Source organism: Nyctibius grandis, chromosome 7 (assembly GCF_013368605.1).
Source record: "Nyctibius grandis isolate bNycGra1 chromosome 7, bNycGra1.pri, whole genome shotgun sequence".
Taxonomy (NCBI): Eukaryota; Metazoa; Chordata; class Aves; order Nyctibiiformes; family Nyctibiidae; genus Nyctibius; species Nyctibius grandis.
Window position 1 is genome coordinate 55,291,873 of NC_090664.1, and position 17,708 is coordinate 55,309,580.

At 37.3% G+C, this 17,708-nt stretch overlaps 1 protein-coding gene across 1 annotated transcript in view; it reads left to right on the forward strand.

The window, feature by feature from the left end:
• Positions 1 to 17,708, forward strand: part of MINDY4 (MINDY lysine 48 deubiquitinase 4) — an 81,492-nt gene that overhangs the window by 47,724 nt on the left and 16,060 nt on the right. Inside the window, exons 14-15 of the mRNA XM_068405081.1 lie at positions 9,840 to 9,903; positions 11,803 to 11,964. Of these exons, the coding sequence (XP_068261182.1) occupies positions 9,840 to 9,903; positions 11,803 to 11,964 (226 nt within the window). The remainder of the gene's footprint in view (positions 1 to 9,839; positions 9,904 to 11,802; positions 11,965 to 17,708) is intronic.

The following is a 17,708-nucleotide window of genomic DNA, read 5'->3' on the forward strand; positions in this document are numbered from 1 at the left end:
CCAACCTGAACCTCCCCTGGCGAAGCTTGAGGCTGTGTCCTCTTGTTCTATCACTAGTTGCCCGGGAGAAGAGGCCGACTCCCACTTCACTACAACCTCCCTTCAGGTAGTTGTAGACTGCAATAAGGTCTCCTCTGAGCCTCCTCTTCTCCAGGCTAAACAACCCCAGCTCCCTCAGCTGTTCCTCGTAGGTCAGACCCTCCAGACCCTTCACCAGCTTGCACTGGTTGCAGGTTCAGCTGCTAAGAAGCAATAAAGAAGGGAGTTTGCTTGAAAGAAGTTAATGAGACAGCCTTAGCAGTATTTGAAGGAGGATGTGAGACCAAGATTTGAAGCTATGAGATTTATATTCTTTCAAAAGTGGATATGCAGTGGAATATATTGATGCATGAAATGTCACCTTATAACACTTGAGAAAGAGAGGACTCAAGGACAAAAGAAGAAAGCTAGAGATGATGGTAGAATGGGATTTTGAAGACAAGATGCAGAAAAGGAAAGTAGGGTCACACAAATATGTAGGCATATGTCAAATAATATCTGAAGATAAGGAAGCTATATAGCCTGCTTGATAAGGAATGTGACCCAGCTGGAAACATGACCACAAAAGCAAAGAAGAGGAAGAGTTTGAAGAAGTTTGCTGTACTGAAGAACAAGAAACAAGGGTTAGTGGCAAAGGAAACCAAAAAAATGAAACCAAACAGCAAAAAAAGGAAGAATCAAGAAGACAAATAGGTGTTATACTGATTCTGTTTGACATCTTGCTAGGTAAGGGACTGGCATATTGGGAAATAATGCAAAAAAAAAAAAAAGGAAAAAACCTGGGATTTGATAATGCAGAGACACATGTGACTCTTGTCCCCCTATTAAGAAAATTCAGGAAGCCTGTCACCAGCATGGGTCAGCATGGGTCCACAGAACAGAGAAGTGGACTATATAGTGGGCGACAGCAAATATGGTGTGGATACGCAACAGAAGGATTTCTTACGGCAACAGGGGAAAAAATCTAGATTGTTCCCCTGACACATCCAGTTCCTTCTAGAGAAGATCAGGATAAATCATAAAGCTGAGGAACATGCCTGAAGAGAAGGAAGCTTATTAGCTCATTCTGTGGAGAATTTTCTGATCTCTAAAGAGTGCAAAGGAATGAAAAAAGTGTGGTAAGCAACAAATAGCTCTAGCACTAGTGGTCTGAGTCTTGGTGCTGGAAAATATAGAAATAATGTGATTCAGGCAAGGTCAGATCCAGACCTTCAGTCATGAAAATTCAACAACAAGCAATTTCCTTATCAATTAAAAGATATCAGGAAAAGATGTGAAGTTTTTGCATAGAGTGGATGTGGCTGATACTAGGAATAATGTAAAGAATGCTCCAAATCTAAATTAATATTCTGCCTTACATTTCAGTAAGGAGAACAACATGGTGCAAAGTTAGGATGGATAACTAGAATCCATGCATAGAAATTGAATTAATTTTGTGGGAGGTAGAATTGAACCTGAAAAAGTAAAGGCTACACAACATGAAGGAAAGAATAAACCAGATGTCTTTTTGCCTATATCTCATTCCTAAACTTATGCAAGACTTTCTGAGCTCTCTCTTGTTTTTTTCCGACTTTATGAGTGGACTTGATCCTAAAAGCTTATATGCTTTGTCACTTGCCCCATTAAAACATACAGTAACCTTGCATCTCTGGTGCAGTAAGTCTGGAGAAGTGGATGCTTTCCATCTCCAAATACTGAAATAACTAGCATCTAAAATCACAGATACAGTGACAATGATGCTTAATACCTTTTTACAATAGAGGTCACCATATAACTGTTTAATAGCAAACAATGCTTAGATTTAAGAAAGATGGAAAAGCAGACCAAGCAACTTAGCCTTTATCTCAGCAAGTTGAAAAGCTGTAGGCAAAATTCTGAAGAGAGTGATAACTACAGAGATAAATGGAAAATGGCAGGGAATGCACTCTGATTTTACAGAAGATAAGTTATACAAGACTGAACTAATATTCTACTTCCATGAAAGAGATACTTTTTTAAAGTGGGAAATGAAATAGGTGATTTCTATCTGAACTTCAGTAAAGCATGCAATTGTAGTACCAAATGGAGAATCATTAGTTAAACTGAAAAAAAAATTAGAATAAAATTAGTTAATGGAGAGGTAATAAGAGGTTTTTGTATTTGATATCATGCCAAATGAGAAGTCATTTGCCAATGTGAAAATAAGAGATCTTTTAAGATTTTTAAAGGTGATAAAGGAAAGGGACTCAGAAAACAGTTATCAGCGTGGAGAAGGTTACTGATAGAGTTCCTCAATGATCAGTCTGGGACTAAACTTAGTTTTTATTCCCTACAGTAATGTTGGAAAAAGGGAGTGGTGTGCTAATGAAATGTACTGATGACTCGAAAGGCACTGTCAGTACAGAGAAGAAATTATATTGTACAAAAAGAGTTGGCTTAGCTTCATGATGAGGGTTATAAAAAATGAATTTCTTTTAACTACAGCAACTACAAGGTCATGCAAACAAAGACTACTCACAACTGTACTATGGGGGTTCATAAATTGTAAATGGCAGGATGAGGAGTTGAGAAGAGTAGTGGAGCACACAGTGACTTTGAGCCAGCATTCTAAAATAGCATTGGATCTACTCGTAGGGTGTATCAGCATAAATAGTTTTAGGAGGTGAAGAAATATTAATAGATTCTGCAAGGAACTGGCACGTCCTCATTGAAATACCATGTCAAGTTGGGTTCACTGATTAAAACTGGGAGAAATGTAGGGAAAGGGAAGACCAGGGGAATGAGAAATCTGTCTTATAAAAGAAGAAAAATTTTTTTTAATCTTTTCTAGCCTAAAAAACAAATTTTGAGAGGGGACATAGCTATTTTCTAAAAAATGGGAGGGTAGCAGTTGTAAGTAAACAAGAAGGACCGAGAAGAGTTATTTAATTTAAAGAACAATATTAGTACAAAATGAAAGTGTATCAGTAAACTTACCCTGTGACTCAATAAACCTGGTCAAAGTGTGTCTAGATTACAAGTTCCTAAACTACCACTGAGAAAAGTATGAAAAGCCAAGAAAGCAACTAGGAAATGTGTTTTTCTGTAAAAGAGAGTAACTAGGATGGCTGGATTTTACCTGCCAGATGCAGAGAACTTCATCTTCCTTTCTTCCCTCTCTCCGCAACTCTGCTTTATCCCAGTATGGGATACGTCTGTAGTCCACACCATGGCTAATATAAACACAGAGTATTGTTCTGAGAAATCCTGCTCCTCTACACGGCCCTGGCGAAGCCACATCTGGAGTACTGTGTCCCGTTCTGGGCTCCCCAGTTTAAGAAAGATAAGGAATTACTGGAGAGAGTCCAGTGAAGGGCTACAAAGATGATCAGAGGACTGGAGCATCTCTCTTATGAGGAGAGGCTGAGAGAGCTGGGGCTGTTCAGCCTGGAGAAGAGAAGACTGAGATGGGATCTTATCAACACTTACAAATAAGGGTGGGTGTCAAGGGGATGGGGCCAGACTCTTCTCAGTGGTGCCCAGTGACAGGACAAGGGCAATGGGCACAAGCTGAAACATGGGAAGTTCCATCTGAATATGAGGAGGAACTTCTTCACTGTGAGGGTGCCAGAGCCCTGGCACAGGCTGCCCAGGGAGGGTGGGGAGTCTCCTTCTCTGGAGATATTCAAAACCTGCCTGGACGCAATCCTGTGCAACATGCTCTAGGTGAACCTGCTTTGGCAGGGGGTTGGACTAGATGATCTCCAGAGGTCCCTTCCAACCCTTAACCATTCTGTGATTCTGTGAAGTATCTGAGATATGTGGATTTAAATGCCCCTCAGTTCCATAAGACTGTCCGTATAGGATCAAAGGAAAGGTCCATCTAACTTATTAGCCTGTCTTTGATAGTGGAAAGCTGAAGGAAACTGTGTAAGAAATGGGGTGAATATAGAGCAATTATTCTGCTGGTATGTTCTCCATGTTTCCGATAGTCAGTAATTCAGAGACTTCCTAAGCTGGCAGTTGTATCCGGACCATTGAGTTTATTAGCCCTTGATGAACCCATCCTCCATGAATTTTTCTAAAACCTTTTTAAACCCTTTAATTCTTTTGGCCTTCACAACATCCTGTGGCAATGGGTTCCCCAATGTAGTTATGTGCTTTGTGAAAGAGTTTTTCCTTTTTTTTTTGCTTGAACTGGTTGCCCAATAAGTCTACAGAGTGTTGCCTACTTCTTGTTATGAAAAGTAGTGAGTAAATGTTCCTTAATCATCTCCCTGCCATTGAGGAGTTTTTGGACTTCTTTTGCAGTCATCAGTTGTGTCCTTTCGTAGTGAAATGATCCTCGTCTAAGTAGTCTCTTCTCATAGGAAAGCTGCTCCATAACTTGACAGTGGCTTCTTCTGAACATCTGAAGTTCCTCTGCTTCTACCATATCTAAGGGCTCAAATTCTGTTATTGTTGAGCTAAAATTTATAACAAGGTAACTATTTGAAATTGAGTGTTCATGCATTGCTTTTAATTGGCTTGTGCAATTGAGGATTCTTTTTTCAAGGCTGGCTACGGGGTGTTGTCATTTCTATAGCAACCTTATTCCTCAGCTTGTAATCTAAAAAAAAACCCATATACTCAGCCTGTCTGCAGTGCCAGCATATTTGTGAGTATGATTTATCTGTCCAGTCCCTGGTATATAGCAATTAGATAGCCAAGCCTGAGTCATGGCAGGCTCCATTTACTTTATGTTCGTCAGATCAAGAAAAGGTATTTTCCAGTAGAGTTTATTCCTCTACTGTGAAAATTATCTAAACAAGGTCACATAAATTTCCTTCAGGATGTACCAGTTTCTCTCAATGTACAAAAATGTAAAGAAGCCCAGAGTGATTAGCTGATGTTTATGTGTTCATCTTAGATATAAAAAAATTAGTGATATGAAGCCCCTCCCTAAGTGATTGATCAGCTTTGTCATCTTCCCAAGCTTTTTTTTTCCCTTTCCTTCAGGAAATCAAAGCATTTCAGGAATGAACTCCTTTGATTTTAGGGGCATAAAGTATATTTATTAAAAAGACTCCAAAGATGTGAAAGAATAAGTGTGATTCTACTACAAAATAGAGTAGTAACAAAAACACTGTCATATTTTTGCCAAATTTCAGCCAGTGTACTGTCATACTATGTACTATTCAGCTGTTTGCTCAACATGATTAAACAGATCCGGGTTTAGCATATTTACTTAATGTGTTGTGCCCAGGAAGACATATCGTATTCAATAAGAAATATAATTTATTTTAAAAAATGAAATAGTGGGTTGAATGTGCCAATAGATTAATCACTTCTCACATCAGATCTATCCCTCTGAAATATAAATACTTCCTATGGTGTGTTAGCATCCTGTAGCAGCAGAGCTGATAAATTAAATGTGCATGATTACCTCAGTACATGTACATTTTAAGAACTTTGTGAAATTAGCAGGTACGTGAAAAAAGTGATAAATAAAGAATGAAGCCACTTCCTTGCTTTCACTGGTTTGAATCCCAAACAGCAATCTTTTTTTTCTTTTTTTTTTATTCCAGAGGGGCTCTTCCCTTCTTTTTTGAACATTCATTTGAAACCTTTGCAGTGTGCCAGTATAAAAAAAAAAATATGATGGAACATTTACACAATCAGCCTGTCATTTTCCACATCCCCATTGTAATTATTTGAAATCCTTATGCTTGAAAATGAGTTTTTCTCCCTCCCAACCCAAATTCTATTTTCGGAGTAGACTTGTAATTGTGTGTTTGTTAATATAGCTGTCTGTTGCCATGAACAAAGTGAGGTCATCAATTTTCTGTTACAGCTTTGCCACAGAGCTAAGGACTGTAAAACAGCTAGCACTTACTTGAATGCACCATGTTTTGTTTTATATTGCTTTATTTGTCCTGCCGTCAATCCAAACGATATCGAGGGTAAATAACTGACATGAACTAACTCGTATTTTGATAGTCTGGAGTTATTCCTAGTGTTACAGTTTGTATATGACTTTTGTATTTAATATTCAATGCTCAGATGTTCTCCATTTAAGACTTGGCAAGAGTTTTCCTGGAAGTAAATTGAGAATTAATGTGTATGAAGCATTTTAAAAATCTTTTATTTATCTAACTCAGTGTTATTTGCTAAGAAAAAGTTAATCTGATAACAGAATATGTTATACTGTAGCATCCAGTGCTCAAAATATTTATATTTTGGATTTATATTTATGTACTTTTAAAACTTTAGTAGACTCCATACAGATCACTGTAATTTATTTTATCAATCCACTATCAGTGCTAAGGTTTGTACTGCTGTTACATTTTCTTCTAACTCTGTTATTTTTATCCATCTGTCTTAAACTCATAGAATATTTTTTTTATAATTTGTATATCCCAGAATGGACGAATGAATTGAAAACATGAGGTGGATTCCTATTAAGAACTGTCACGGCTACCTTGAAGTCAGAAAGTTATGTTAGTATGGCTGTGACAATTCAGAGCAGTCAACGGTTTAGCTCAGAACATCTATATATCTTCAGTACTTTACATCCTTAATAAATACATTATTTAAAACTTGAAACTAACAGTTTCAACAAGGCTGAAGATTAACACAGAATCACCAACAGGAGCATGGAGAGAAAATGAGATTTATAATATATAATGATATTTTTTGGAAAGGCTATTTCAGGCATTCCTGCCCTAAAACCAGCAGCATTAGAAAACATGAAAAAATATGTATCATTCACCCAGATGTATGTTATTGAATTCCGGTTCCAGAATTTCTTCAGTTGCCATAAAGTAGATATTTGCTCTGAAGCCATCCTGCCCATCTTTTGTTTTTGCCACATAACAATGTTCATTTTATGCAAAAATAATGTGAGGAAAAAATGTTTGGTTGCATGCTGAATGAAAAGACAGTTAAGCCTCAGGATATAGGTACCTCACTCCGATCGCCTTGTTATGGAAAAAAAAAAGAAAAAAGATAGTTAAATAAATATTTTTTTAAAAGAACAGCACAAAATTAATAAAGTATATGGAGATGAGTTTTACCATGTCATTTAGTTCTGTGAGCATATAAAAATGCGTCCACATTTTGTCAAGATGTTAGAAAAGCTGGACTAAGGAATTCCAGTGCTGCTGAATGGAGAATTCAGCAATTCAGGTGTCCCAGGGCAAAAACTGAAACACAGCAAAAGTTGAAACTATGACTTTACGCACATGAGGAAGTTAATCTGAGTGTATTTGCTGCTGTCTGTCTCTCATCTCAACAGGCTCCTTCTGCCTTAGCAGAAGACACAGCTTCACTCGCTCCATAGAGAATTCAAGCTCTCTCCTCCCTGGTTTCAGTACAGACATAAGCCACATTACTTTGCACAAAGCACGACTAAAAATAAAAATCAAGCTGGGAGATCTTACAGAGTGATCTGAAATTTAGCAGATCTCATTGTCAACTTTTTGATTATGTATCAGCTCAGGAAATTATTCCTACTGAAGATTCCGCTTAAGAGTATTTGAACATATGCTTAAAAGTCTCCTGGCTTAAAATTAATGGGGTTTTCTGTTTTAAAGTGATTTAAAAATTATAAATAGAAAATTCCATGCAGGGACAAAGTAGTATTAGTAGTAGTGATTTATTCATTACATCTGCTTTGACATCAGATAGCCAAGACACCAGAATGAACAAATGCTTCAGATTTGCTTGTCATCAATGAATGTCTTCACAGCCCGGCAGAAAACAAAACACATTGTTATCATTATCTGTTATTTTTACAATGCTTGAAGCATACTTGCACTTAAAAACTGATCCCTTTTATTATAACACGATAAATACACCTGCAGAGAAGCTGATAAGTCTTTGGCAGGTATGGATAATAATCTTAAAACCATTTAGAATAGGTGTAAATCTCGTAGCTATATGCCTGATGTTTGTTTCCTCATTAGCAGAGATGATTTGAAAGGCAGATGTTCTTCTTCTTGAAAATCTGAGATACACCTCTAAACTCCCATATTGTTTGTACCTACAGATGAAATTAGAACTTCCTCCTATTGTCTTTGTCGTATGTCCCATCGTCCCTAACTGACGCATATTGTATAGTCTACTCATTTCAAACAAGGCTATGGCGTTTTCAAGATGAAGCTGTTTCTAAAACTAAAAAATGGCCAAAATCCAAAGATTATTATCGCCTCATCCACTCCTTGCAATGTTGCATGAGAGAATTTTCCATATCACAGGCACACTTTCCATGGTCTTGTCTTTGATTTCACACTAGCAAGAGATGTTATTGTGGCACTTTGTTAGGATTGAGACTGACTTGTAAATTATCTTTAAAGCATATTTTTAAAAAGGGAATTGTGATTCAATGGCTATGACTTGATTTAAATAATTTTAAGTATTATTAGGGCTAGAAATCTTATAAATTATATATTACATTTTAATTTTGTCATTCAAAGAAATCCCATGAGAAAATAATTACGTAAAGTTTGGGGTGAAGACAGGCAATGTCCGAGCTTTTTATTACGAAATCAATTTTTTAACAGAGCATGTATAGCAATGTTGAAGGGAAATTTCTAGCTAGCTGTACTCTAACCACATCAATTTAACTCTTATTTTATTACAAACAAAATATTTTTTATTTTTAACTAATTGTGCTAATTGCCAGGAAATATGAATATTTGGGCGCATAGAAGATTTTACAAGTCAAATGAGAGTGAGAAGGCCAGATGTATGAGAATAACTAAGTTTGAGTTGATGATCATTCAGGCATTCGCTCTACCCTTGTAACAATACCAAAATAAGTACGTAGTCAAAACAATTGAGATCGACGTATTTTATACTAAAGAGAAATAGCTTTTTTATGAACCATAGAATTAATCTGTGGAGTTTATTATCTTAGCTGTCCCAGAATATAGTACACAGTTTTTTCTCAAAACTAGATTAGACGTTTATTTATGTATGAAATAGTGTTTGCAAATACATTATATCTGCAGAATAAAAATGATCACAGTTACAACCTTTATTTTTTAGTTCATCAACCAATCACTAATTCAGTATGGAGGTATGGGAGAGGTAACTTAGTTTGGGAGATATTACTCTGTAATTATTAATAATACAATTTCACAGACTTTTTTCCTTGATATCATAAAATAGAAGAAGGGACCACACAGGGGTATTATAAATGTGTACACCTAGAGTATTTTTCATTTTTTCTTTTCTTCTTCTTTTCAAGGGCAATATAGTGTATAGATTATATCATCTTCAGTTTGTAGGTGTATTCCAAGTATTGATGATAAGAATAACAAATACATGCATTTGTGAGAACATCTTATCTGAGTACTGGAATAGGTTGCCCAGGTAGATTGTGGAGTCTACCTCCTTAGAGATATTCAAAAACTATCTAGACATGGGCCTGGGCAACTGGCTCTAGGTGGCCCTGCTTGAACAGGGAGGTAGACAAGGTGACTTCCAGAGGTCCCTTCCAACCTCAACCATTCTGTGATTCTGTAATTCTGTAAGACAAGTAGTCCAGTAGTTCTGATTTCTAAAGTTCTAACTAGTGGTGACAATGGCTTCACTTCTCCTCTACAGCTATTTTCTGTAGTCTATCTCTAACAAACTTTTGCTTGCCACAGGTTTATTTGATATATACACTTTTTTTTTTTTCCATGCAAAAAATCACCTTGAAAGGATTCCAAAATGTAGAACTATATGGTTGGGAAACCATAAATCTTCCCCCCAAGATTTAGAGATGTTAAGTCTAATAAAAAAAAAAGCAATTGTATTTAAATTTAATTGTATTCTCCACTCCTAATTTAATTGTATCGTCCACTCCTTTTCAGGGTGCGCAATGATTTTGATGTGCTTACAAACCGACTGATTGGCAGCCATGGCTATTGTACTCAGGTAAGTTAAGATTACGGTCTTGGGGATGTTATACACCTCTGCACGCGGAGCTGTGAACTGACCTCTGTGAAGAGATGGCATTTCTTATTTTCAGTTCCTTATGTTTTTCCTTTTTCCCCATAATATCAAGCACCTTCAACCTTTGTTCTTTTTTCCTTGTGTTTTGGCATATTGCTGTCTTTGCTTTCAGAGCGTTTGCTTTTTGGCCTGGTTTTCTGGTCTGCCTGTGTCTACACCTCTGTGTGTGTGTGCTCATACTCCTCTCATCTGCCTCCTTTGAACTCCTTAGTTGGTTTTAGTGCTGAGATACCACTGGGACTGCAAACTGTGTTTCCTCCCTGCCATTTCAGAAAGGTGACGTCCAGCTCCTATGTAAACGGTCACTGCCCAGCTAACTGAGCTGATGCTGACTGCAGCTAACTGGTACTTCAAACTGGAGATACTGACTTATTATAGGTGTGTCTAAAAGGCATGTGGTGCTTCAAAATAAGCAGTCTGGATTGCTGTCTGACACTTAGGACCTCAACTTTATGTAGTCTAAATTCCAGCTCGTGTACCAAATGTCTCCCACTGGCTCTAGGCCTGCAGAGGCATTCATTCACCCAGTTGGAAATGCATTGCCCTGGACATGTAGGTGGAATGTAGATCCCAAAATTCTGGGACACAGATTCCTCCAAAACTGGGACATAGGCAGTTGTGTGGTCTTAATATGGTCCACAGCTATTAAATGTACTGCCGTTTTGGCTGCAAAAGGCAAGCTTCATGTTCTTCTCTTGTACTGTTGCTAGAAGACTTTTATACTGTGGTTACAAGGTGATTCCTCAAGAAGGTGAAGGAACATCACTGGTGTATTAGAAGTCCTAAAAACATCAGTAAGGATCTATAAACTTCGGGGAGTCCTTCAGGAGAAACATGGGGCTATAAATGTGTGTAGTATTTTTAAAATCATACATCAAGTCCAAACTGACAATACCAGTGTTATTCATGTCTTTGGGCATGGTAGTTTGGACTATTTTTTCTGTAAACCTTCTTATTATTTCCCCTCATATTTCTTGACATATGTTATTTATTAATAGTTTACCGGTTCACTGCTGTAGCACAGTCTGCTGCTAGATATTGTTACGTGCTGTTACATCCTAGCTGACCCTTGTGGGATCTTACGCTAAGCAAAATGTCTGGTGTCTCTGTTCCTTGAACTTTATGCACACTCGCACGTGCACGTGCACACACATCCACCTCTCACATGTATTTAGCCTTGGACACACCTGTACTTCTAGTTCAATTGTAGAGGAAATAATCAACAATTTGCTATAGTAAGTATGAGCATATTAGTGATATGGATCAGATGTGAAGCCGTATGAGTGAATGTCTTACTGAATGAGACTTAAGTTCATCCAGAAATAATCAGTGAGGAAAAAAAGTCTTGTAGCGTATCTTGTCCAACATACAAAATACATCACTAAGCACACGTGGAAATATCAGATAGTACTGTACAGGCTTTTAATTTATATCATTCATGCTGTAGCTTTCATTGTAGAGAAAAAGGGACACCAAAATATTTTAATTAAAAAAAAGAACCCAACACTAATATGAGAAGGTTGAGAGTTGGATGTAAGAGTAAATTGATTATCAGCAGTTTGCCTCTGGAAAGATGAACATTGAAAACTCTGCTAATATTTCCTCATTTTACTTTGGGAGTAGACTTTCACAAAAATATCTGGAAAAAATTTTATAAACAATCCTAAACCTAACCCTAAACTTAAAGGCACCACATAAATTAAGGTTCTGGTACATGTGTAACTTTATCAATCTTGAATCAATCTTGTACTGACGTCTGGTAGAGACAAGATGTTTAACTATTGTGTTTTTTGTTTATTTGTTTAAACATGTCACAAACAGGAATTGGTGAACTTGCTTTTGACTGGCAAAGCTGTGTCCAATGTTTTCAACAATGTGATAGAGCTGGACTCTGGAAATGGTAATATCACAATTTTGAAAGGTATCACAAGCCGCAGTGATATTGGTTTGCTGTCTCTCTTCGAGCACTATGATGTTTGTCAGGTATGCTTTCCGTTCTTCTGATTTTAATTAAAAAGGAAACAATTAAATTTTAATTGGCTTAGAGTGAGTATAGCAGCTAAGAAATTATGGGCTTGATTCAGTTGCTCACTCAGAGGCATCTAGTGCTGTTTTAGATGCCGCAAGGCAGAGTGTGGTCTCCCTTCTGGATGCAGGTTCTGTGTTACAACTGCCACCCCTTGGTAAATGAATTGGGTAGTCTACAGCATCTCAAATCTTACATGCCCGTGTCATTTTCTAACTGATCTCCTGAAGCAGGAGTCCACTTACAGACTAACACACTTCCATCTAAGTGGCTACTCTATAGATCTGTATAGATGAATTAGGGCTGGCTCAGTGCAGTCTGTGGAGTTAAAAGCTGTTCAACCGACTAAACATAATTGTGTACTCTAGGCTGAAGAAGTTCCCCTGACTGTATTCACTAAATCTCCACTGATTATAGAATCATAGAATCATAGAATTGTTTTGGTTGGAAAGGACCTTTAAGAACATCAAGTCCAACCATTAACCCAGCACTGCCAAGGCCACCACTAAACCATGTCCCTAAGCAACACATCTACACATCTTTTAAATACCTCCAGGGATGGTGACTCCACCACTTCCCTGGGCAGCCTGGTTATAGTGGAGTTGGATACCCAGCTCACATATGGACGTCTGTATCTTAGTCATGTATGTATAAGCAACTGAATCTGGAGCTGAAACTCACTCTAAGTATGCAGTTTTCCACAAGTTCCTATGTGATGGGGAGCCAGATTGATTGAATCCTCTACTCCATGCTGTAATGGTGGTCATATTGTATTATCAGTAAGGAAAATAATAGACAATTAAATAGCTGTCAATATAATGGGAATGTTTCCTTTAACATGTCTTTGAAATTAGTATTTTAATTGTAGTGATCATGAGAATTAAAAGATAGATTAAAAATTTCAAAGAAGTGACAGCCATTAATTTAACTCTGGAGAAACTTGTATAAGGATTTCACTGTTACTCCATCAACAGACATTGTTGTCAAGATGGGCATCTTTCCTAAGGATATGTTCTATCTTAAACAGTCAGTCTTGTGTTTGATGCAAGGATATTATTTGAAATTCTCTTGCTTGTTTTAGATGCTAGATTAGATAATTGTAACATTTCCATCTGGGTTTGTAGTCAGTGCCTCTATAAAAATTTGAAAGTGATTAGCAAAGAATTTGTTTGTACTGATCTAATATAAATGCGTGACTGAAAACAAAGTTTGATTTTAACTGTTCCCCATATGGCTAAAGTCAGTTACATTTTCCTGCTACTGAAAAGTCATAATTTTTGTTATTTTTAATTAATGCATTCCTTTACATTATTCACAAGATTATAATAAAGCTTAAATTCAGTCAAGACAGCATATCAGTGTATCCGAATCAGATTAATTCCGAACAAACTGGAGTAAAAATAAATTAGCTTCTGTGTCTAGTTCAAGCTCCTTGTCCTTTTCTATAAACGGTGTAACATTTAAAACCTTAAAAAATGGTTATGCACCACTGTAGCATTTTTTCCATTCCCTAGTGAGGAAAATGACTTCTAAGGAGCAATATGGTAAGTGAGGTCAGTGCAGGTAAGAGCTATTTCTTTCCATCTGCCCTCTAAAAATAAAATAAAAAGTTATCCAGAAAATCAGACACTGTCTTCCACTTATTCTGCAAATTGTATGGTGGAGGGGGTCTGTTTCTTCTACTTCTGTGCTCTTGCATGGGAGCTGGACTCATGAGCAGTGATCTGTTTTCCAAGCCAGTGACTCTTAATCAGTTACAGAAACTCCAGTAGATGTATTTTCCTTTTTTTTTTCCGTCTACACTAGTTAAGCGTCTGATGCAAATTGTGTTGCTTTTTAATAAGAACGTGTGTGAATGCTCTGCGTTTCAGTTCGTACGTCTCAGCGCATGCTGCAATGCCTGCCTTAGGACTAGCACAAAAGTCAAATTCTGGTGGACTTTGGTCTAAAGTCCGGGGAGTCTCCTCTGTGGCTTCAGCATGAGGGGCCAGATTCTGCTTTCTGTTACAAAGATTTAAGTTTAGAACAATTTAGGAAAAATAAGTGTCACTGGTATAGTTTGCAGTAGAACTGAGAATAGCATTTGCCTGTAGGTCTTTCAAACTGACTCTCTTCTTCCTCTCAGTGTTTCAGTAAGTGGATTCAGCATCCAATTACATTGTGGCTATCAGGATGGTAACTGAAACCAGTAATGGAAAAGGACTGTCATTTTTGGTTGGTGTTTTTTTTTGTTTCCAGGAGTAAGAAAATCCTGAGCGTGATGTATGGTGAATCATAGACATTAGAGTTGGAAAACTCCCTTTAGGTCATATCCAGCCAGTCTCTCAGGGGATAATTCAGGATATTTTTATGTCCTGTTATATAGTAGACTTTCTTTTAAAAATCTGTATCCATGAAGTTCCTGCCTTTTGTTCAGATGGCCATTTATTAGTTGACTGTAGTGCATATAACTGTGATCTTACCTTTTTTCTCATGTTTCTACTTTAAAATATGAGGAAGAGCAAATACAGGTTTGCAGGTACCTGCAAGTGTGGAGATTTTAATATCTACTACACAGCTTGTGCTTTAGATGTACTAATATTAAATCTGACTGTTCATTTACTTAGTTTCCTTTGCTTATCATTCTTACTTCTATTCCAGCCTGCCCCCTAAACAATTCATCCCCATCCGCTAGACATTTGCAAGCTGATGTAACAGTTCCTCCCTTTTTCATCAGTACATCCTGTCCAAAGCTTATTTTTATTGCTCTCCTCTAGACTTTTTCCAACTTACCAACGCATTTAGGAAGAGCTGTGCAAGATTCCAGACGAGATGCAGTAAATCCACATAGAGAAAGATTTCTATACTCTTTTATCTCCCTTGTCTAAAATGTGGGGAATTTGTATACGATCCACAATTTCCTTGGCGTGTCTTCTGAGTTGAAAATATCATGAGGGCATGAGAACTGAATTAATCCTCTGTCAAACGTCAACAGTAGCAAATCAAAACAAAATGATCAGTCCCTTTTTCCCAGTGGTTGCCTGAAGAATCCCTCTATTGCTGATCCAGTGGATCATGCCGAAGGTGTTATCCTTGCTGACTGGAAAAATGTGTGCTTCGTGTAATTTGTCTGGAATTATTAATGTCTAATCATCACTCTTAGTCCTAAAATATCACCATACTCAGTATATTTTTTGTAATGTAATTACTTGTTGCAAAGTGTTGCACGATGACAGATGGATTCATTCAATCTATTTCATATGCAAACATTTAGTTTCATAGTGAGATTCCGTATTTTTTAATGAAAAAAGGTAAAAGTCCAATTCTTTTACTTTTCAGTAGGCAAGTTACACTTCTTTGGATTTCTTTTCTTTGTGCTAAGCCCATATTTAAGCTATATTAATTCCATCTGATCTTACATATTTAATTAAGAAGCCTAAATTAAGATTTTAGGTTTCCTGGGATTTCTTTGGAGCTCTTAAAGCAATAGAAACGTTTCCAAAAGGTCGTCAGCCCACAAAAAATTGGTGCAGGTTTTCCTCTGCTTGCTTGGCTGCAGCATGCAGTAGTTTAGCAGTAGTGTCAGGGAAGCAGGGTCATTTCTGCAGCAGGGACAAGACGTCAGAGAAAAGGTTGAGGGACAGAAATGGGCAGGGCCAGTTACAGAAGTTGTGAGTGAGAAAGTCCCTGCATTTGGGTCAGAGTCTTTGGCCTAAATGCCGTGTTAAAACTGAAGGTGAAAAAACTTTGAATGATGAAATGCTCTTTTCAAAACTTATTGTGACGTTAAAGTAGAAACAGATGGAAACAGATGCTCCTTGTATTTATAACAGATCATTTAAGAGACTAACGGTGACAAAAGAGAAGAATCATCTGCATTCTCATCTGAAGAATTTAAAAGATACTACTATCATTATTATCATTATTATAATTAATAAAGATAATAACAATAACAATATCTAGCGTTTATGTGTCATTTCCTATGAACAGATCTGTGCTTTGCAAAAGATTCAAGTATCATTTCCATTTTACTGGGGAGGTAACAGATGAACAAAAGTCGAAGTGCTTATCCCAATAAGTTATCCAGTAAGCTCGTGGCTGAACTGGGAAGAGAGCACAGACCTCTTGAATCTTTCATTCTAAAGTTAGTGCAATACTGGCTGATGAATGTGGCCATCATTCTGAAATGCTTTTTGAAACCACTTTAGGTATGTGCTGTTGTACATGAAGTAATGGAAGCATTCAAGGTTATTTATCTCTTTTGAACCTTGTCTCTGATTCTTCTTTGTCTTCACTGATTCTCTCCTGCTTTTGACCTGTCCTGCTATAGTAGTTAAACCTCCTGTCATCTGATCTCCCAAACTCACCCTGCTCTGATTCTTGACAATGTCCAAGTCTCTGCCTCAGCTGTCAGCATTTGAAGACTGATGCTTTTTAGTTTTTGCATTTCTGAAAATGGAGAACGTGGCATTGACAAAGAAGTTATGCTCATTTTTCCTGTTTCTTTTAAAAAGCGAGAGAAACATAAATAAACAGAATTTATTCATTAAAATTCCACAGATGGGAAATATTATCTTTGGTCTTTTTGATGAAACCAGCACACGCTGTGCTATAACAAGACCTACTTGAATTATTAAATTCAGCACACATGCTCTGTCTTCTGGCACCTCACCTGTTTATTTGCCCTGTGGAACGTCCTTTCTATAACCTTCTTCGCTGGGAAATATGTCTGCTAAACAGGCGCCTTTCTCAGTCAGATGGACTGGATTCAAGCCAGGTCATTGGTGGGGTTGCGGAGGGGGAGGTTTAGAAAGAGGTTTTTAGCCATCTCGTTTAAGAAACCAACAACAAAAATATGCATGTGCGAAGTGGAAATTGATGGTTGGTTTTAATTTTCCACTTATTTTTCAGTAATGGGTATGCGGTAGATATTGTGCCGCATGGATGCACTCGGCAAGGGACCCTGCTATTTATGTAAGACATTTGTGAGCGCCACTGTGGGCAAAACACGTGATACATACAAGTTAAACTGAAATAAGGCTGACAAGGCATTGGCCATTTTAAAAGTCCGTTCTTCATTCTTTATTTTTACATCTCCCTTTCTAGCCTGAAAATGAAATTTACTTTAATGAAGTCCTATTGTCCTCCTACTTGTCCGTAGACAGTTGTCTTCCCAGAGGCTAGTCACTGTTGCTGGGATATTGGCATTGATTTCTTGTCAACATCCTTCCAAATAAAATAGAATCACAGAGTTTTTATTTAAGACAATAAGAATAACAAACCCCACATGTTTAAGAGAGTTCTGCATGCTTTGCAAACAGACAAAACAGAAAACGATAAGTTAAATATTTTCCACATGTCTCTCTAGATTATAAGTGCCTGCATTTAAATCTGGATTTATCTCATCTAACTTTAGGTCCTTTATAGGCTGAAAATGCTTCAGGTAAGAGTCCAGCCAACTCCTTTATAGCTGATGAACAGAGGGGTCCAAACTTCTGACAATACTCCTCGCTTCCTTGTTTAGTTTTACAGACAGCCAAAGCTAACCTAAACTAAGGGCCAACCTAAGATAGAGGGCCTAGAAATAGATGCTGAAGAGTTAAGTGGACTGAATTTTGACTTATCTATCTTTGTCATTGCAGTGAAGTAACTTATTGAAATAAATTACAAACTCCTTTAGGTGTATTGAGGGAATAGCAAAGTGCTGAAGTCTGAATGAGGA